The 22,388-nt window shown below is 31.1% G+C and overlaps 1 protein-coding gene across 4 annotated transcripts; it reads right to left on the bottom strand.

Moving 5' to 3' along the window:
- Positions 1 to 5,536: 5,536 nt before the first annotated feature.
- LOC120091231 (interactor of constitutive active ROPs 3-like) lies at positions 5,537 to 10,242 on the bottom strand. 4 transcript variants are annotated; one of them, XM_039049160.1, is made up of 5 exons: positions 9,934 to 10,242; positions 9,075 to 9,172; positions 8,682 to 8,776; positions 7,612 to 7,798; positions 5,537 to 7,503 (listed from the first exon to the last, which is right to left on the bottom strand). In XM_039049160.1, exons 3-5 carry the CDS (start codon positions 8,699 to 8,701, stop codon positions 5,725 to 5,727), a joined length of 1,986 nt encoding a protein of 661 aa, XP_038905088.1. In that variant the 5' UTR covers positions 8,702 to 8,776; positions 9,075 to 9,172; positions 9,934 to 10,242; the 3' UTR covers positions 5,537 to 5,724. The 4 variants fall into 4 exon arrangements, with proteins under 4 accessions (XP_038905088.1, XP_038905087.1, XP_038905089.1 ...); XM_039049159.1 differs by having other exon boundaries at positions 9,088 to 9,172; XM_039049161.1 differs by lacking the exon at positions 9,075 to 9,172 and having other exon boundaries at positions 9,862 to 10,242.
- Positions 10,243 to 22,388: the final 12,146 nt, after the last annotated feature.

The following is a 22,388-nucleotide window of genomic DNA, read 5'->3' as shown; positions in this document are numbered from 1 at the left end:
ATTAGACTTTTAGAGGATCCATGCTTCTTTTCTTTTTTTTTTTTTTTTTTTGGAGATACCCTCGATGGAGATCTCCAATTTAGTTGGGCAAATGTTGATTGTATTCCTACTTGATGCTATATCTCTTTTAGTTTATGTTGGAAAAACTTTATTCTATTGAATCAAAATGTTATAGGTTTTATTTGTTTTTTTTCAACCAAAATAATAATAATAATAATAAAGTCTCCTGTATAGGAAATTTGGAATGTAGGACTTGTTTTGGGTTGAGAGTGCAATTTCAGCTCGTTAAATCGTTTTGGGCACCACCGGGATAATTATAGTCCTATTTGGTAAACATTTGAGACTGAGACTATAATATAATTAGGATTACTATAAATTGTAGGAGTGTTGGAATTGAGAGCAAAACGAAAATGAGATCGTAAAGCATGAATGGTGGAAAAGAGGGTTGAGTTGAAAACTATGGGAACAGAATTATTTTGGTATTACAAATCGGGCTCAAACCGCTCAGTCCAAACATGCGTTTTAGATTATATTACATTACAAAATTATTCCATTATGGACCCCAAATCGCCCATGGATTTTTTGTTTTTAGTTTTTGAAAATTAAACCTATAAACGCCTCTTTCACTTCTAAATTTGTTGTTTTGTTATTTACTTACTCATGTTTTCAAAAATAAGGCTAAATTTTGAAAGATAAAAATTAGTTTTTAATTTTATTTATTTATTTGAAATTTGACTAAGAATTCGACTATCGAACTTAAATGTTCAAATTATTATAAGAAAATAAGAGGAAATATGCTTAATTCTCAAAAACTAAAAACACAACAAAATGGTACAGAATGAAGCCGACATATTTAGATTATTTGAAGACTCAATTTTAACACTTATTAATAAGTCGGTCCCCAACTGACATTAAAAAATAAGGCTGACAAGAAAAATAGCAAAATTTGAAGTTTCATTTGGAAAAATGGTAAAAACGTTTCAAAATTATAAAAGTAGCAAAACAAATTTATATAAGAAAATACTAATTAGAAAATGACAAAACTACCCTAAAACAACAAAAAGTTAAGTACAAACGAGAATGCAAAGATACACTGTTTCAAAAATTCAAATACCACAAATACACTCTATCTAAACATTCTATAACCACAAATACACAATATATAAACATTCCATAAGCAAAAATTAAAAATCACTCAATATGATCCTTAACGCTTTTGGCTGCCTATAGAATGTGTGTATACGATGGAAGATGACGACCAAGTGATGGGGGTCATTAGAAACTTATGTTCACAACGAAGGTCTCCCTTCAAGGTGAAAATGAGCAAAGTTGATTATACCAGTGAAGAAGATGTTGTTGAGAGGTGATTATTTGAAGGAATTGCAACTTTAGAACGACGTGACTATTAGAAATATGATTGCGTTTGACACCAAATCATATGGAAGTTTCATCGTTTTCATTCCATGTGACCATTTTGTTCGTATGATCTTGAAAAGCAACTTTAAACAATAACAATCCCAAAAACGTCATTGTTGAAAACGATGTTCAAAGTTGAAACAAAAGCATGAAACATGTGTGCAAGCGAAAAAGGTCGTCAATTTGGCGAATGTGGTCGCCAAAAGCTAGTCAAGACGATGGAATTCAATAAATGGTTGTTGAACCAACGATCATAGACATGAGATTGATAAAGAGAAAAAGAGATTTTGGAGGGCGACTAATGGTATATTTGGTACTGATTTTGGTGAAGTTAAAATCACTTTTATTCAAATGATAATGTTTGGCAAGGAAATAAAATTGATTTTGAAAAAATCAAAATCATTTAAAATTGATTTTTGAAACATCATACTGTAGGTGACTTTTGTAACGGTGATTGACCGGGAATCACTATTGCCTTCATGTCCATGGGTCCTTTTGAAACTTCTGCAGGAACTTCATTTATGAATATTATAATACAACCTTAAAAAAAAACATCCAAACCCTCTCCATTTATTTATCAAAAGTTAAGTCACGTTTGGTAACGGTTCTATTTTTTGTTTTTGTTTTTAAAAATTAAATCTATTTAATCCATATTTTTTTTTTGTAACAGTTGTATATTTTTTAATTATAATTGTTGAATTATTAGCAAACAAAAATATATTTTTGAAAGCTATTTTTTTAATTCTCAAAATTTTGATTGCCGTTTTTTAAATCATTGGTGAAAAGTAGATAACAAATAAAGAAATTTAAAGGTAGAAACAATGTCCATTGACTTAATTTTAAAAAATAAAATAATTACAGACCTAAATTATTAATTGCCTCCAATTTTTCTTGAAAAATTAATTTTCAAACCATCAATCCACAATCGAGGCACTCACATCAGTTTTTCAGAGTGTTTGTAAATGATAATAAACATAATACATACAATATATATATATATTATGTTAGTGTTCAATTCCAACTCAAGAATAAACTATCACATCATAAAAAAGATAGTAAGTTTTATGCTAGATTTTATTCTCACGGTTTTAGGGGCGAAAATCCTCAAATTTGAATATATTAAACTTTGCATGGTTTATAATTTTTTTAAAAAAAGATTAATATGCATTTTTCAAGCAAATATTACTTCGTTGAAGCCAAATATCCACAAATAAAAGGATATGTGGACCTTATAAAGGCGAAATAATCTTCCTGATTTTCATCGCAGGAGCAACCAAGAGGTAAGAAAAAAAATAATTAACAACAGACATTAATCATAGACAACATTCATCATTAAGGTATACAATTGAGCGGACATTTGGTGTTTGGAAAAATAGATGGCGAATGTTAATCATATGCATTGTTTTCCTTTTGAAAAAAAATAAGCGAAGATCGTCGGTGCATCAATAGCACTTCATAACTTTAAGAACTCATTTTACAACCGACTTTGAGTACAAGTTTTATGACCACGATGAAGATTTCCTCCACTCGAGTAATATCTAAAATGACTTGAGTGTTAATGAAGAAAATGAAATTTCTTATCATGGAAGAAGAGTGTGAAAGTCTATCAATGTTACATCATATAAATTTATTGTCATATATCAATCATGCATATAACAATTTAACAACACAAATGAAAAAATAAATTAATAAAATTGGATATTTATTATAATTAATTTTCAAAATAAATATCTAAATATAAATGTCTTTTTTAGTAATTTCGTAATTTTAAAATAACTTTTAAAACTAAACATAATAATTCAAAACCACATTTATATATTTGAAAATCACTTTAAAAAGTTTGGTACCAAGCATAAATTTAATTGTTTAAAAATCAATTATATCAAAATCTCTTTTTCTAAAATCACTACTCCAAATATCAATCTCAAACAAATGTGAAGGAGATGAAGAAGATGAAATTTAAGGTTTTTTATTATCTTATTTTAATAATAATGACAATGGTAATGATAATGATAATATATATAGAGAGACATGTTTCAAACATTTTAAAGTTTAATTCTCATTTCTAAGTTTCTTTTAAAGTACAACAAGCCATTTTTATGGGTTTCTATATAAAAATTTGAAAACATCGAAAATATGAAAAAAATAATTTGATAAATAACAATATGTACAAAATAATAATAAAAAAAAATAGATACAATTGAATTTGTAATAAACATTTAAACAAATCCAAAGCTAGTTGTAAAAGGAAAATTATATTAAATGACAAAGTTGTTGAAAATATTTACAAATAATAGCAAAATATCACAATCTATCTATGATAAACTGCGATAGATTACTATCTGTATCTATCATGACACATATAAACACATATACTAGTCTATCGCGGTCTATCACAGATAAAGCTTGAAATTTTTTTATTATTTGTAAATATTTTTATTCATTTTCCTATATTCGATACTCTAGATAAAATAAAATTTGGTAATAAAAAATGAATTCAAATATAAATTGGAGAGAAAGATCAAGAAGTTTTTGTTTATTGTGATTGATTCGATAAGTGGTTAGATAAAATCTAATTTGATAAAAAATAGAAATTCAAATATAATTTTAGGGAGAAAAATCAGGAAGAGAGCTCGTTTATTTATAATTACATTGTATTAATAATTTTATTTTCATTTAAGTTTTAACAATTATATTGTATATATAACTCCATAGAATAAATGGTATAATAATATGATAAGATGATAAGGAATAATAAGTTATTAAAAAAATACAAAAAATGATAAAATTTAAATGAAATATATAGTTTGTTAGATGATAATATGTCTAAAATATTAAGTAAAATCCTAATTATGATAAAAAAAATTCATTCAAATTTAAGATAATAAAAAACCAGTAAAATAATGTAAAGTCTAAAGATATATTGTAAATTAAAATTAAAATGGTGATAAACAAATTAAAGATGGATTAATCCTGAATATTTTCGAAAAGTAGTTAAATCAAATCAAAATAGATGTGAAACTGCCAATTTAAATTTAAAAATTAAAGAAAAATTTGACACCTTTATCTAGTATGAACATTATGCTAGTTGAGCTACGCTCTTGTTGGCATAATAGACGATTTTATTTACATTGTATTTATAGTATTGATACACAATCTCATAACAAACAATTCCATTTACACTATATTTCTATTAAGAATTTATATACGGTATAGCAATTATACGTACTTGAAAAACTGTTAATCGAACATACCAAGGGTAATTTGGGGATTAAAAAAAATGTCATGTGCACAACACGCTTTTACCAAAAATCTTATTGTTTTCGTTTTTGATAAAAATCAAAAGATACCATCGATTTTGCTATTTCTTCCAATTTTCCTTTTTTATACATGCCTCAAGTTAAGCAAACTAAAGCACCGTTCGGACTTGGTAGGCCCAATTATCAATAGTTAAGGGGGTTTCTACCAGAAGGAAAATCCTATATTCCATAAATGTCTTGAAATTTGAATTTTTTTCAAAGATGAGAGAAAATACATTTATTATAGAGAGAAAAAATGCGAAAATACATTTATTATAGAGAGAGAAAATTTATTTAATATAATTTTTCTCATTTATCAATTGGAAAGAAAAAAATATATTTATTATAACTTTTTTCATCTTCCAATTTGGAAAAAAATGCATTTAATAAAATTTTATTTTTTATTTACATTGGTTTTCACGTATTGAAAATAGGAAGACCAATAAGTTTTTTTTTTTTTTTTTTTTAAAATAAACGTAATATAGGTCTATTTTTAATGCGTTTTATGTAAAATTCCCATAGTTAAGCCTATGACCCAACTTAGACTTAATTATTTGATCAAAATTTGAATCCTACTTGAGTCGTTCTATTAAAATACTATATATACATAAGATTTACTTATTAAGGTTTATTAAAATTTATTATTTATATATATTTTTTTATTTTATATCAAATTTTATTGGCATTATTATAGAGTTTTATTTAATTTTAAAACATGTTTTTCCCATTATTTTTCTTCTCATAGCTAGGGAGAATAAAGATTATCCATTAGCACAAATTTATCCTTTCCATGTGCACTGCAAAAGATTTAGAGAAAAAGAGATTGAAAAGTAGAGTTATACATTGCCCATTTCTAGCCACTGCATAAAATACACATTACATAAGTCTTCAAACATAAAACAAACCAAAAGGCAATGGGAAAGTAAAAGGCAGAACAGGAGAGACCCATAAAACAACCTACTAACAGACATTCATACAACAATCTTCTGTAGTTTATTCATTAGCCAGTTTACTTCTGGTTTTTCTTCCACAAAACTCCTATCTTCTTCAACACATTTCCATTCTTCTTTTTTGGCGACTCGTCGTCGAGATCTTCCGAGTATGGTGAGCCCAGAGGATAATTGTTCTCCAAAGAAACTATTCTATCAACAATCTTCCCATTGTTCCCAGTTGAGAGTATTGCAGCAGCTGCCTCAGCTGCTTTCCTCCACTGGTCTGCTTGCACTTTTAACCTCCTCAACTCAGCCTCCATTTCAGAATTAGCAGCCTGTGCAGCATCCAACTGCTCGGCGACTCGTGCCGCTCTTCTGTTACTGTTATCTGCCTCTTCTCTTGCGTGCTCGAGTTTCATCAGTGCTTCTTGCTCTGCAGCCTTGGTTGTCTCTGCCAAAGAAACTGCATCGTTGATCTTATTCGTTTCCATTTTTATCTTCTCAATTTCCATCTTAAGTGCATCATTTTCCTGCGTTGTACTTTGCAACTCTGTCTCCTTTTCCAAGAGCCTGGTCTTCAACTCCACCGTATCAGTCTCGAACTTCTTCAGCTCCATTGCTAGTTCAGACTTCCTTTCCATCTCTATCTTCTCAATCTTTATCTTAAGTGCTTTATTTTCCTCCGTTGAACCATCCACCTCTTTCTCCTTTTCCAAGAGCCTGCTCTTCAACTCCTCCATATCAGCCTCCAACTTCTTTAGCTCCATTGCTAGTTCAGACTCCCGGTCGACTGGTATGATTTTGCTTATTTCTGAGTTGAGCTCCTTGTTTTCCTCCACAACACTATACAATTGAGTTTCTTTTTCCTTAAGGTCTACTCTCAACTGTTCTAAATTTGCTCTGGCCTCCTTGAGTTCTGCTTCCAATTCTGCCTCTTTCTGACACGACTCTACTTTCATTTGTTCCACAAGTTCGTGAGCAATTCTAATTTGCAATGCTGAACGAACATATTCCTCCTCGTATCTAGTCTCAGCTGCAGCTGATGCAGATTTTGATCTATCTGCGTCTAATCTCATAGAAGTGAGCTCAGTTTTTATCACGTCGATTTCATCCTTCCCATTGTTTTCCTCAGGATACAAACCATTGCTTGTAGAATCTACCAGACCTTTCTGAATCTTGCTGATCTGTCCCTCCAGTGATTCAATCTGAGCTTTTGATTGCTCCAACTCTGATGACAAAGAGTTGTAAGCCTCGATAGCTTTGATTCCATCTGATTGGAGCTTTTCGACAGCTGCCTTAGCTGTTTCAAATTGGTTTTTGTTTTTCCTTGCAACTTCATGGGCTTGAGCTTCAGATTCTCTACAGTAAGTAAGCTCGTCTTTCAGTTTTTCAACTAGGGAGAGAGTCTCCGAGAGCTGTGTTCTTAAATGCTCTATCTCGGTTTGTGAAGACTCGGCAAGCTTGCTTCGGGTTGCCTCGGATTCAGACACCATCTCCAACTGGACCTTGAGCCTCTGAACTTCATTAGTGGCAGAGGCCAATGCAGCAGCATCCATTGAATGTTGCTTTCGAACCGCCTCAAGCTCAGACTGCCACGCTTTATCACGATCTTGAGAAATTTTGTGCAGTTCTTGAACACGATCTTCCTCTGAAGCAGAGAGCTCGAGCACCTGCTGTTGGGATTCTTCAAGCTTTGCAGACATATCTGATAGTTGTTTCTTTGCTTCTTCTGCCTCCTGTTGGGCTTGTCTTTTATGTGATTCAGATGCACTCAGTTGGTCACTTGTTTTCTTGAGTTCCTCCTGGAGTTGAGAAATCTGTGAGCCCAATTCAGCCACTTTGCTATGCCCTTTACTCTGAAATGAGAAAAAGAAATTCCTAATAATAACAAATCAAAGTGCTATAGTATAATGTAGTTAGAATATAGATTCACTATAGTTGGTCATCAAATGTAAAACGGGTACCTCAGTGGCTATGCATCGCGGTGACTTCCGGTCAGTCACCACCCTAGGACTTCTCTCTTTAGGTGTCTTACTGGCAGCAAGTGGGGAAGTGGAAACGGAATCAGGATCTGAGCTTGGAGTTTTAAGTTGACGAGCGGTTCGAGGTGTCCTTGGGGATTTTCTTTGAGGTACTTCTGAGGAGCCAGTTCTGCAGTCCAATTCAAACAACTATTAAGATCTGGCCATAATATATTAACTTATCTACTTAGCTACAGCGCTAGGTGCCAATGAACCAAAAGAGATCTTTCATCCTGAGAGAGGATAACGTAAAAGCACACAAATCAATGGAGGATAAGCCACGGTAGATAGACAAACAGTATACTCTACCATCAGCATATTCTGTGTTTAGCATAGGATGGCTTGTAATTAAGAGCATAGCAATCTCAAATTAATCTTCACTATTAAGTTGAACTGCATTCTCCGTTTCTTGTACATGCCATCGTGCTTTAATATTAAAATAGATAGGCCAGATCATTCATACGCACAAGGTTCACCAATCTCTCTCTCCTCACAATGATGCATAAAAACTAATTTGTCAACTAAATTCCATTTGAATCCAGTTCTGAAATGATACATAAATTCCCAATCTCAATCATATACGTCAAGAACTTTCAAGATGCTAATTAATATACCCCTATTTGCTATTAGTCTTCTTCATCTTCTTCCCCTCTCCCGCTTTTTTTAATCACCAACTTGAAAATTCATAACTGAGATTTGACATCTAACTCAACAAATAGACCAGACACTACATTTACAATTTGGCATAGCATAGCTAAATACATGTAGATGGCCAAGAGGCTAAAGGATCATATGTTACACCTCTTAGACAATCTAAATCTTGCATTATTGCATCTTTGGACAATATTAGTTCTTTAAGAAAAACATACACAGTATAGATTACAGTTAAAACAATCAGAACCCAAGAATGAAAAGTGGGAAGCCAAAAGATAAACACCAAAAGAAAATCGTTTGATTAAGCGGCCAGAGGGGGCAAACAGCTACGCAATTCAAAAACTAAACGTTAATCTTACTTTGCTTTCGGTGTCTGCATGCTTGTGTGTTTCCTTTAGAAAAATAATCAAGCAGATAAAATAATTGAGTTCTAGAGTCCTCTGACCCACTGTACCTGAAAGAGCCGAGAGAATCTTGAGTGAGAAATAAACAGAAAAGGGAAGCCAATATATGTTTGTACAAAAATTATTTACAAAGGATGGCAACCTTACTACCATAGATCAACATCAGTACCAAACTTAACAAAAAAGACAACACACAATACAATCCCTTCAAAGAAACTCCAAAAAACTAACCCCACTACAACCAACAAAAGCCAAATCATGGCATAATTTTAATTTAACCCTTTTCAAAGAAAGAAAGAAAACTGTAAGAAAGAGAAGTCTGTATTTATCATTATTCAAAAAACATACTTCAGACTTTTACCATTTCCTTTTTTTCCCTTTTGCCCCTCCTTTTTGCCCTACAGTGAGCTCTGTTTGAAACGCACTACCCTAGCCCAAATGGGCCCCTGAAATTCATTCAAAAGAATTGTTTAAGGTGTATTTCGCATAGTTTTTCAGAGGAAAATTAGCAGTTCATTTGAGTATGTAAATTCCAGATCCACTCAGAAACGAAAAAAAAAAAAAAAAAGGAAAACACATATGCTCACTTTTGGAAACGTATTTGATTTTGAGAAAAGCAGTATTTCTCTCTCTTAATGTAGTTTCCATCCAATGAAAGTCATTTTTGCATCAAGTTAAGCAGACTATAAAGCAATATACTCAATGATGGATCCTAAAAAGCTCTAACAGGTAGATTAAATAAACAAACACATCCGAGGAAGAAGCAAAACAAACAGTAATGGAGAATGGTGAAAAAGGGCTTTCAGAGTCGGCCCAGTTGGGTAAATAAACTGAACTCCCAGATCTGAGAATATAAAGTATTCAACATACAAACAAATAAGAAGCAGAAACACAACACCAAATTCACTAACGAAGAAGAAGAAACTGCCACTTCCAGGAAGAAAGCGTTAGCAGAAACAAGCAAAACCTCAACAGTTTTACATCGTCAAAAATCAAAACCATCCAGAAAACCCGACGATTACTTTCAAAATACATAACATTACGCGATAGTTAAACAGATCTTTTTCATGAACTAAAACAGAAACGACCCACATTCAAAAAGAAGTAAGAGAGCAAAAGAAAAGGGAAAACCAACGCTAATCTGAAACAAACAGCATTTGACGAAGGGGAATAAGGAGGTGAAAAACAGAGTGTTGTTGTTTGTTACTCGAAAATGGAAATCTTCTGATGCTGCTGCCGCTGATTTTGCTAGACTAATCCGCTTGAAATGTGAGAAACCCTAGTTTTTTGGAATGGTAAGAATGGATGGAGCTAGTGGTTCTTCTTCTTCATGTTCTTCCTGAGCTGGTTTTGTGCTCAGTTCCCGAGTTTTGTTTCTCTTTCTATTTCTTTCAAAAGTCTGTTATGTAATGTCAGTGGGAGTGAGTAAGTGAAGAAGAAAAAGCAACGCAATATGAGTAGTACGATGCATTTCTTTATTCAGCGTGGATTTTTCTTCTTTTTTTTTTTTGGTGCCACGCTCTTCATTCACGCGCTTCTTCACCCTCCAATCACTTCTTTTTTTTTTTCTTTTTCTTTTTCTTTTTTTTCTCTCCACATTTTCTATGGGAAACACCTCCAATTTATAAGTTATATTTATACCAACTTTCATTTTTTATAATTATTTTAAATGATAAAATTTTTATAAATATTTTTAAATATAATATAATATCATTATTTATAAATAATAGATATAGAGATGTCCATGGGGCAGGGCGAGGCCGGGATGTCATTCCCCATCCTCATCCCCGCTCCCCATTTCATTTTACTTTTTTTTTTTTGTAAAATGTCAATTAATTTAAATCACTAATGTCAGCAAATTTTAATTAAATAATTAACTTTATCACTAAATTCTTTATTATAGTTAGTTTTGTATGACAATTTGAATTTAAAGATAAATTACTCAAATTTTGGCCTAAAAAAGTTAATTAATTTTTAGTAGAAATATATAAATATAAATCAAATTATTCACCTATATAATCTAAATTTAAACATATTCATTATCTTTCTCGATAAACAATCAAATTAATCGGGACGGGGACGAGGAACGAGGTGGGACCGGGGAATGCATTCCCCGTCCCCATCCCCATTTAGCTCACGGAAAATTTTTTCCCCCACTTCCTCCCCCATTCCCCACTAATCGAGGAATCCCCGCCTATTCGGGGTGGCGGGGCTCCGCGGGGCCGTCCTCGAGAAAAATTGGACATCTCTAGATAGACATTTATCAATCTTGTCTATCACTAATAGATTATGATATTTTACTATATTTGTAAATAAATTGACTCATTTTTGTATATTTGAAAACACCTATTTTTTATACTACTTTCGCCTAAATTTAGATCATAAATCTCAAGACAATAATTATACCAACTTATAAATTCTTAAATTTTTATAGGTTAAAATACTAGTTGTAATTTAAAATTTGTTGAATTTTAGTTCACATACTTTCAACAAATTTTAAATTTAGTCTTTAGTTGCGAGTTGTCTTATTGTCGATTTTTCCATTTTTGTTATTTATTAGCATTTTCGTAGTAGGTTTTCAAAATATATCATTGTATTAAACTTTATTGACGTATCGACATTTTATTTGATATTTTAAATTTTCTATCGTTCGACATCGATTGAAGTAATGAACTGGACGCCAAAATTAATATATAATGATTTAATATTAGTACTCTTACGTTTGTAACCATCTATCTCTCGTTTCATAACTATTTTGAATTTTTGGTTTTTATTTTGAAATTTGTATATGTTTAATTTTTATTTTTTTCGTTGTTTTCATTTTTTTTGGTTAAGTCATATTTGTTTAATACAATTTTTTAAACTAATCTATCTCTCTAAAATTTTACTTAAATTTCGAAAGCACTAACAAAATTAAAGGTAAGAATAGTATTTATACACTCTTTAGTTGAGCAGACTTTTTGAGAAAATTCAAATAATTATAAAAGCTAAATTTATCAACTATATAACGTGATTTGACAGTGCTAGTTGAATATAGATGAACATCCGAGCAACGAAATATAATTGAAATTGACGGCGTGATTTGAAGCAAATAATAAGCCAACTAGAACCAGAACAAAAACGTTGGTGGATCAAGATGAGTATGTATTTTGACCTTACATTCACGAAATAAAAAATAAATTTTGAGACAATGGTGGGCCAATAAAATTAACATGTTGCGTATTATTTTTTAAAACAAACTTTTTTTTTGGCTTGCCTTTTCTTATAGGTCCTCCTAAAACAAGACATTAAAAAACCTCTTCAATTGCTTTCATAGTGTAAAAATAATAATAATCAATAAATAAAATTGTAATTAAATAAATAAAATTGTTAAACCGAGCATATAACTTACATTTACATTTCTCAGTTACTGCCAAAAATTTTGGATTTGAATTAAAATTTTATTATAAATATGTTGAATTAGGTGTAATGTTGTCCATTATTAGTGTTTATTGACCATGTGGCACGTATTCATCATCCCATGTGTAAGTCCATGTGTCTCAAGATTACACACTATTAGTGTACATGTACCTACTTATCAAATTGACTATAAATGGTGGCATTTTGTGGATTTTGAGAGACACACATTAGTGACCAATCCAAAAAGATTTGAGAAAGTGGAGAAATTCATTTTTTATTATTTTATTTACTTTCTGTTATTTATTTAATTTATATATTTATATATTATATTATATTTATTTTAATATTTATTTATTTTGTTACATATTATTATTATATCATATATTCTTCATATTCATGTTCTCGTCGTGCATTGTTGTGCTCTTCAAATTCACAACACGTTATCAGTACGAGCTCATATTGTTTTCTTCGCTAAGGTAGATCCTAAAGGTATGTCAATTTTTCCCTCTTCGCTATAATTAATAAATTTAATGTTATTTTCATATTTAATATCTATTAAATTTCTAATATAAATGCAATATTTTAAGATAGTGTTGTCATGACAAATCTCACAAAATTAGAATTTGTCGTCCTTGATATCAACAACAGTAACTATATGACATTGGTACTTGATGTTGAAATCCACCTACATGCTACGAATCTTGGAGAGACTATTAAAGAAGGAAATATAACATCCATTTAGAACAAAGCAAAAGCTATGATTTTATTTCTATCATTCTCTCCATAAGAGATTGAAAATTGAGTATCTTACAATAAAAAATTATCGTATCTTGTGGACAAATTTGTAAGAGAGGTATGATCATTAAAAAAAAACAGTTATTCTTCCTAAAGCTTGTTATAAGTGGATGCACTTGATGCTACAAGATTTTCAAATCGGTAAGTGACTACAACTTTGCATTATTTAAAATCAGTTTGAAAATGTTGTTACATGGAGAGAACATTATTAATTTGATATGTTAGATAAGACATTTTCTACATTTCATGTCTCAAATATGCTTCTGCAACAGCAATATCGAGATAAATATTTTAAACAATATTCTAAATAATTTAATGTCTTCTTGTGACCAAAAAAATAACGAGTTATTAATGAAAAATCATGAATATCGACCAACTGGGACGACATCATTCCCTGGAGTGGATGCTGTGAATTTTATAATTGTGGTCATAGTCGAAGTTGTGATCATGGTAGAGGAAGAAATAATTATTATTTTTGTGGTGGTCGGTCTAATAATTCAAATTTCAAAAGAACCACACAAAATGATGATCACAAAGGAAAAGTTCCACAAGGTAAAAGTTCAAAAAGTGTTGAAAATAAATGCTTACGATGCAAAATGACAGGGCATTGGTCATGTACATGTCGTACGTCAAAACACTTAGTTGATCTCTATCAAGTAACCTTAAAGGAAGAAGAGAAAAATGTGGAAACAGATTTTGCATACTAGGATAGTGACATATTTGACACATTTCATGACAGATTTGGACGTGGCAAACTTCTTTGAATCTCTTGAAGTGAAAATTGACAAAATTGATGTCAATTTGATGGAACATCAAGTGTTTCCTTTGACTTTGAAAATATCTAGACTTAATGTTTTTTTTTTATTCGGCTCTACTTTTTTTTTTTCTTTTAATAGATGTTAACATCTATAACTTCCAAATTTGTTTTTCTTATTATAATTATTTTCTTTTAATGAAGAAACCTGAATCATTTTCATATGTTGGATGACTAAAAAATGAGTAAAGAAAACTTACAAGTAAAAAATATTTTTCCAAACTCACAATATTGGAAACAAAAGTCAATACAGTATCAGTTTCAGCAAACCTAATTGAAGGGTTTGGAAAAGCAAATATTATTTTGTCTAGAGGAACAAAATTTACAATTGACAATGCATTGTTCTCTAGCCAATCGAAAAGAGCTCTAATTATTTTAAAGATATACATTGCGATGGTTATCATCTTGAGACTGGTAGAAAGAATAATATGAAGTATCTTTATATCATATCTACTGTCTCGTATGAAAAACATATACTGGAAGAGTTGCATACTTTATCTTCTGGATTATATTATACTTATATACAAGTAATTGAAACATATGCAACAATGAACCTAAAGTTCATGAATCCAAATATATTTACAATTTGACATGACAGATTAGGTCATCCAGGATCTATAATGATAAAAAGAATTATTAAGAATTCAAATAGACGTCCATTGAAGAGCCAAAAAATACTTCAATCTAATGAATTATCACGTGATACTTGCAGACAAATTAATAATTATACCATCACCAACCAAAGTGAGAATTGAATCCTCTGTATTTTTAGAATGAATTCATGGTGATATATGTGAACCTATTAACCCACCAAGTAAACCATTTAGATGTTTTATGATATTAATAGACACATCCAGCAGATGGAGGAATCGTAAAGTTCGTAGCGGAAGCGGGATCGGTCCCAAATTTTATTTTCACATAAATCAAAATTTACTGTACATAAATTATGCATCAAAACAAAAATTATAGCATGCATTTAACATAAGAAATTAGGAAAAATGAAAATCTTACCCTTGAAGAATTTAAAACCTTCACAAAATCCCTCCACGTTGATCACAGACAATCACGAACTCTTGAACCAATAACTAAAGAATAGGACACCACCACAAGAGAGACCTTTGTACTCTTTGTAGGGGAAGAGAATCCTCAGGAGTTGTGGGTTATTATTTCTTTTTGAGAGAGGGAGAGAATTTTAGAGACAACATAGTTCTTGAGAGATTTTCCAGATCAATCCAAATCATATCACACATTCAACCTCTGTGAAAAATCCTCTGTGAAGAACATTAATCTCTTGTAAAACTACCCCACTAACTACATTATTAACTGAGAGAGAATTTAGGGGAGTGAAGTTATTTCCCTCCCTTAAATTTTGAAAAAAAAAATTAAAATTAATTTTATTTAAATAATAATTATATATATAATAACTAACTTATTATATGTGTATATAACTATATGTTATATCATACATAACACATAACCTATAATTCATAGATTTTATCAAATACAATATGACCTATAGTTATTAATTCTCTCAATAATACATGGTATTTAATATAAATCCAATTCATATTAAATATAGTCATATGAATTTTATCCACATAATTAGTATTTAAATCATATACAAATATTTAATTCCTCTCAAATAAATTTTATATTATAATGTATCAAATACATTATATCAATTATATCACGTATAATTAATTTAAATTAAGTATATCACATATAGTTAATTCTCTCAATTAATTTTAATAATTCAAATTAATCGAAAATTAATTCTCAATAATCCCTATTAAGCTACAGAGTGGCCCTTATAGACCTGTACATTGAAACTTTAATGGTATTTGAATAATTAATTAACTATTTAAATTAAATTATTCAACATCCATTAACTGTCGGCTACTTCACTAAAGACCGACAACTGCACTATTCGCACTACAAATATATTTATGTGTCCATTGGATATAACTAGCCAACAGTGTGATGACCCTTCACAAATTGCTCATAAGTACAGCTGTACCAAAATTACCGTTTTGCCTCTATAGTTACATCTAACTCCTTAAGTACCATTGATCACTCTAACGAAGAATAAGTCATAGTCCAACTATGATTAAACCCCTATTGGACCAAGAGAGGGTGTGACGACACATTGTTCAAGCCTTGGAATCAATCTTTAAGGGAACAATTTATCTACTACCCTAACATTAAAGAACGAGTGAATTTCATCTTATGTAGTTGTATTCTCAGCTCCCCAATCAGGCAAATCACCAAAATGGTAGGCTTATTGAGTTGACGATATGGCCACTTTCACTCATACAAATCAAATGACCACCTTCATAAGCAGGAGTTCACAACTCACTCAAGATTCAAGTCATATCACCTATGGTAATCCTGGTAAAATGCAAGTCTCCATTATTAACGATGTTATATAATGAGACTAATCATTTCGTGGTCTGGTCTTATACAAACTCATTTGTATAGATATCCGCTCACATATCTCTACATGAATGATTATGATTAGATAATCTGTAGTACTTTACAACAATTGTAATATCTACAAAGCGGGTTGTATTTGTAGTGTCACTAGGATAATGTACCCAGTCTTATCCATCTACTACGAACCATTTAGATTATCGCTTAAACATGTATCTACATGTATGTCTCTACATACATGTTTAAGCTACAAAAGATAACCTTCGGTGTTAGTTTATTGGTTTGTGGGTCAATTGTTGGGGTTAATGCCCTAAATCTCGTAGGGTCCTATAGTTTGTAAATCATGTATGAACAAACTTTTATGTGATTGATAATATATGATATTTTTATTCACTTTGTCTATAAACACATGTGATATTGTAGTTGCATTAACCACGAACCAGTAAACTAATATATAAGATTATCAGTATAACTTAAATATGTACGTGGAGACATACAGGTGTATCACGTTTGAGTGATAACCTAAATAGTCTGTAATATATGGATAAGCCTGGGTACCATATCCTGGTGACACTATGAGTATGACACGCTTTATAAGTGTTACAATTGTTGTAAAGTGCTATAAATGATTGATCCCAATCATTCATATATTAGACATACAAACGGGGATATTCTATACAAAGGAGTTTGTATAAGATCGGACAACGAAATGTTTAGTCTCATTATATAATGTTGTTCATAATAGAGACTTTCATTTCACTAGGATAACCATAGGTAACATGACCTTAATCCTGAGTGAGTTGTGAACTCCTGCCTATGAGGGCGATCCTTTAATTTGTACGGGTGAGAGTGGCCAGATCGCCGACTCAAAAAGTCTACCATTTTAATGATTCGTCTGATTGAGGAGTTGGGAACACAACTACACAAGATGAAATTTACTCCTTACTTAAAGTAGGGGTAAGTAGATAAATTGCTCCCTTAAGGGCTGATTTCGGGTTTTGAACAATGTGGCGCCACACTCTCTCCTGGCCTGATAAGGGTTTAGTCATAATGAGACTATCGTCTATTGTTCATAGGAATCAGTGGTACTTAAGGAGTTAGAGGTAACTACAGGGACAAAACGGTAATTTGATTAACTGTACTTACGAGCAATTTGTGAAGGGTCATCGTACTGTTGATTAGTTATTAATGGATACAAAAATACATCTGTAGTGCGAAGAGTGCAACTGTCGGTCTTTAGTGAAGTGCTTGACAGTTAACGGATGGTGGATAATGTAATTAAAGAGTTTAATTAATTATTCACGTACCGTTGAAGCTTCAAGCTACAGGTCCATAAGGTCCCCTTGGTAGCTCAAAATGATTCAGTTGAGATCAGTTTTTGGGTTAATTTGAATTGTTCAAATTAATAAGAGGAAATTTAATGATATAATTAAATTAATTCAATTACATATAATATAATTGTTATAATGTATTTGATACATTATAGTTTGTTTGGAGGAAATAAATATTTGAATGAGATTCAAATATTTATTAAAATTTAATATAAATAAGATTTATATTAAATGCCATAAAATAGAGAAAATGAACTATAGTTGATACTGTATGTGATACAATATTAAAACTATAGATTATGTGTTATTTGATATAACATATAGTTTAATATAAATAAGATATGATAAGTTGGTTATCATATTTATTTATCTTAATTTTATCTTTTTGGATATTTATTTATTTATTTTTTCTCCAGCCACTTTAGTGGGTGGTTAATTAGTTTTTTGTGGTAATTGAAACAAAAAGAAAATTTGTTTTTCTTTTCTTACACACGAAATAGACTCACGTTGAAAAACTCTACACGATTGAGGCATTTTTTGCTATATGATAGTAAGAAATGAATCGTTTTGTGACCTTCCTCAATCTCCTTCCTCCTCCAAACTCAAACTCCCTCATTACCAAAATAGTCAGAGCCCACAACTCCTGGACTAAGTATACCAAAGGTTCCTGGTGGTTGTGTATCGTTTTGGTTTGTGAAGTTCTTGAAGAAAATCTTCAAGGTTGTTAAGTTCGAAGGGTTTACGCGAAGAAACGTTATTCAAAGGTATAATCTCTTGAACTTTTTTTTTTCTTTTAAATAACATGCTGTAATTTTTCTTAAAATGCATAATTTGTATGTTTTATTGTAAATTTGTGTTTTCAAACAAAATGGAATTTGGACGATCTGCTCTCACTCAAGGATCTCTTTAAAACGAGTTCCTTCAATTGGTCTCAGAGTCAAGTTGTAATTCTGATCTCAAGTTCTATTTTTGTGTTGAAATCGTTTACAGTAGTGGTAGGTTTTAAGTTTATGCATTGCGTTTAAATGTTGAATGAATGTGGATGGTTGTTGATGGATGTTTCGGGATAAATGTCTCTATTTATGGATTTTCTTTTTGTATTACAAAGTCAATTTATAAGGGTCCCTGCGTTTTTGGGCATTAAACTTGCAATCGAGTCTGTATTCGTTTTAGTTTTGAGTCATTCGTGAGGCTTCAGAAGAAAGGTTACAGTGCATTTCGATGAAGAAGATGAAACGATGGCCGCATCGGGTAACTAGAGCTAAACGATCGTTTAGACTTTGTTATGCATTCGTGTAGAGTTTACTACACAATCGTGTAGCATTTGTTAAATGATGGCATAGCTAATGCTACTCTATCGTGCAGAGTTTGCTACACGATCGTGTTGCGTTGGCTGCATGATCGCATAAGAGCTCAATGGGTAGAAAATCGAGCGGTATATGATACTTGACGTAAGACTTGTGTACTAAAAGATCGTGTAGACTATTGGTCTCATGGCATGTCAGTAGCTACATGATCACATATAGTATACGATACTCGACACATGCTATACGATCGTGTAGACTATCATGCTTATCGCATAGTCTTTTGTTGGCTTTTTGGCCCTTAATCTCAAATTAATTAATCAATCCTTTGATGTTAACAAACTCAATTTTTAATTACTGAAAATCTTAGTGTTTTAATATATCCATAGCGTAGAGCCCGGAACAACGATTCCAACACCTCTTGAATCACTCAAATCGGAGCTAAAACGAAGACGATATGACCGAAACAAGTCTATAGAGAAAATACCGTGGTGGATGACGTGGCATAACCAGACCATTTGCATGTAGACATGTGGCAACATATTGGGTTGAATAGTGGATCATCAAAGAGATTAACATACTATGGACTTTTGATTTTTGGATTGATTTAAAATAAAAAAAATGAAATTTAAAAGAAATTTAAAAGGAAATAAATTTAATATATGTTATGTTTGTGTCTAATGGCTAGTTTTTACACATTGTATGTTTTTTATTTTTGGATTGACTTTAAAAATAATGAATTTAAAAAGAAAATGAATTAAAAGGAAAATGAATTTAATATTATTTTGTTTGTTGTTCTAACGGCTAGTTTTTGACATATGGTATTTTTTTTTTTTTTTTTTTTTTGGATTAGTTTTAAAAAGAAAATGAATTTCAAAAGTAAAGAAAGTTAATATTATATTTTGTTAGTATCTAGTTTAGTTTAAAATCTCTACTATTGATTTTTCTTTTCCAAAATCCAATAGTCCAAATTAAGTGTGTGTTCTAAAATTTTTTCATCTCTATATAAACCATTTTCCTCTCCAAATTTTAAACTAACAATTTTTACATTTCTTAATCCTCCAAAACTCAAAAGTTCCATTGTTGCTCTCTCTAAGTTTCCAAATTTTTTCTTTTCATCTTATTCTTGAGAGAGTATTATTGTATTGTGAGGATAAACTTGTTGAGTGCTTAAACTTGTAAATCCACTATAGTGAGAATTGTATTGTGTTCTTCAAAAATTCCAACATTTGTAATGGTTTGATCCTAAACCATGGAAAGGATCGGGTTTGCTCTTGAACCCGTAAAAGGAGCAGTAGTGTAACGGTTGGGCTCTAATCCGTGGAAAGAGTCGGAAAATTTTTATTCAAATTCCCAAGAGGCGCTTGGGGAGTGGAGTAGGTCGAGTTTGACCGAACCACTATAAAAATTACGGTGTCTTCTTCTTTAACTCTTTTCTTTTTATTTTTGCAATTAATTTAAGCAATTTATTGCATGTTTTAGTTTTTTCTTATTTATTTGCTAAAATTTGATAGAATTAAATTATCACATTTTTGTCATCTTATTTGTTGCATAAAATGAATTTTTCTTATTATTTATAAAAAGTGTATTAATTAGTTTAATTGGGTTAATTTAGAAAAAAAAAGTTTAATTAAACCCTATTCACCCTCCAGGGTTGCCATATCGATCCAACATCTTTAGCTACACGATTGCATGGTATGCACTACTCGATGTACGTTGCACGATCGTGTAGACTTTCATGCTCATTGCATAGTCAAAAGCTACATGATCGCATTTTCACTATCGTCTATACTCGACGCTCATTGCTTAACGATCATGAGATTTGCTACACGATCAAGCTGCAAGAGTTCTTGGTGGAGTGGTTCAAAACCCGGTTCACTTGTTTCAAACTGGTGGGCTCAACTTTTGTAATAATTTAGCTATTTAATTTCTAGTTTTGAGATTATTTATCCTGGTCCATCAACTTTATTTAAATGTACATGTGATGTATGTTTATTTTATATATCATAATGTATGTCATATAGTTTTTAAGACCCACCCTAGGTTATGCATTTAATTTCATGCATCATTTTATATTATAAATGTTATAATATAATAGTATGCGTATTTAAATTACATAAAGCATGCTCATGCATCATATAATATAAGAGTTATAATATATGAATGCAGACATAATAACATATCCATGCATCATTTATATTATAAATGTTATAATATAAGGTTGAATGTTTGTATGGAATGTATGTTATAGCTTAATTCATTACTTGTTAATATAAAAGTTATATATTAGTAATGAATGAACATTACACGAAGCATGACACTACCTTAGGTTAATTTATAATTGTTATAAATAACTTATGTATGTCTAGCTTGCAATGTTGGTTGGTTTTAATCGTTTCATTTCTTATAAGTGTTATATTAAATGAAAATAAAATTAAAATCAATAATAAAGAGTTGCATGCAAACCTTAGCCTTTATTCATTTTTAAAAAGTGTTTTAAAGTATGATTGAGATAGACCTAAGATCACATTTCTAATAAGATTAGAAATCTAAGTTTAATTTTTTAAATCGATTCAATAGGATCAAATTGATGTCTCATAAAAGATTAAAAATGTAACAAATATATCTCTAAGGGACCTTTTGTCTAAGGCTAGTTATGGTTAAGCTGGGGTACTTAAGTCGATGGAAATGTCGCACCCCAACCTGGAAACCTACCTGAAAAGGTGAATTAGATAATTTTGTTATATGCATGCAAGTTTGATGAAAGTCTGTTAGAAAGTTGGATAAGACTTGAATCAAAGTTATTTAATCATCAAAGACAAGTGTTGTTTTTTAGCAAATTAAACAAATCACTTAGATAAAATCAGTAGCCGGATTTTCTAAGTTAATGAACCCTAGGTAGAACACTCAGTGAGAGGAAAATGGAGTATATTATACTTTACTTTAACCTCTACACATTTCTCCCTAAAAGTTCACACCATGAGATCTATCCTCGGCCTCGAGGTACCATGGTTGTCCCCCTATGGATGATATTTGGGTAGGTCAATACCAAGGTGAATAGAGAGAGTGTTCATAGTAAGTGGAAGCGGGACGTGTGACAACATATCCCCCGATCTCTCTCATTAGATTGGATAAAGTTTTATACATCGTCTCATGGCATCGTGGGTGTCCCTCTAAAGGATGGCAGTTTTGCATAACTCTTTATTTGATCTCCATAAATGGATAAGGTTGCTTTAGTCTCTTGTCCTAATTAGTTTTTCCCTAAGGTTGGCTCATTAGGGCGAGACACTAGGACCTAAAACGAGGGATTACACTTACACATAATTGTTAAGGATGTTAACAATTTATGGTCTGAACAATGGTGACTATTAAATTAAATTACAATGAGTTGTTTCTGTCTAATGGTTGAGAATGTCTCATTTCAATGAAGGGCACTTGATCACCCTACGACAACTTTTGTCCTGCCTCGTTGAAGCATCATTACAAAATAGATGTGACTTAGGGTACACTAAACTATTTTGCAAAAACATGATTGGTTTTCTAAAAGTGGTTTAATGTAAGTAGACGTAATTAAATTTGTTCCGTTCTA

Source organism: Benincasa hispida, chromosome 11 (assembly GCF_009727055.1).
Source record: "Benincasa hispida cultivar B227 chromosome 11, ASM972705v1, whole genome shotgun sequence".
NCBI lineage: Eukaryota > Viridiplantae > Streptophyta > Magnoliopsida > Cucurbitales > Cucurbitaceae > Benincasa > Benincasa hispida.
Note: the sequence above shows the minus strand (reverse complement) of the source record. Positions and strands in the feature narration are given on the sequence as shown.

Excerpts from the sequence above, each read along its gene's own strand:
- LOC120091231 (XM_039049161.1), bottom strand. The coding sequence starts at position 8,701 with ATGCAGACACCGAAAGCAAA. Across the intron at positions 7,799-8,681 it reads ATGCAGACACCGAAAGCAAA|AACTGGCTCCTCAGAAGTAC; the intron begins GTAAGATTAACG and ends ATTGGACTGCAG. Across the intron at positions 7,504-7,611 it reads CGCGATGCATAGCCACTGAG|AGTAAAGGGCATAGCAAAGT; the intron begins GTACCCGTTTTA and ends TTCTCATTTCAG.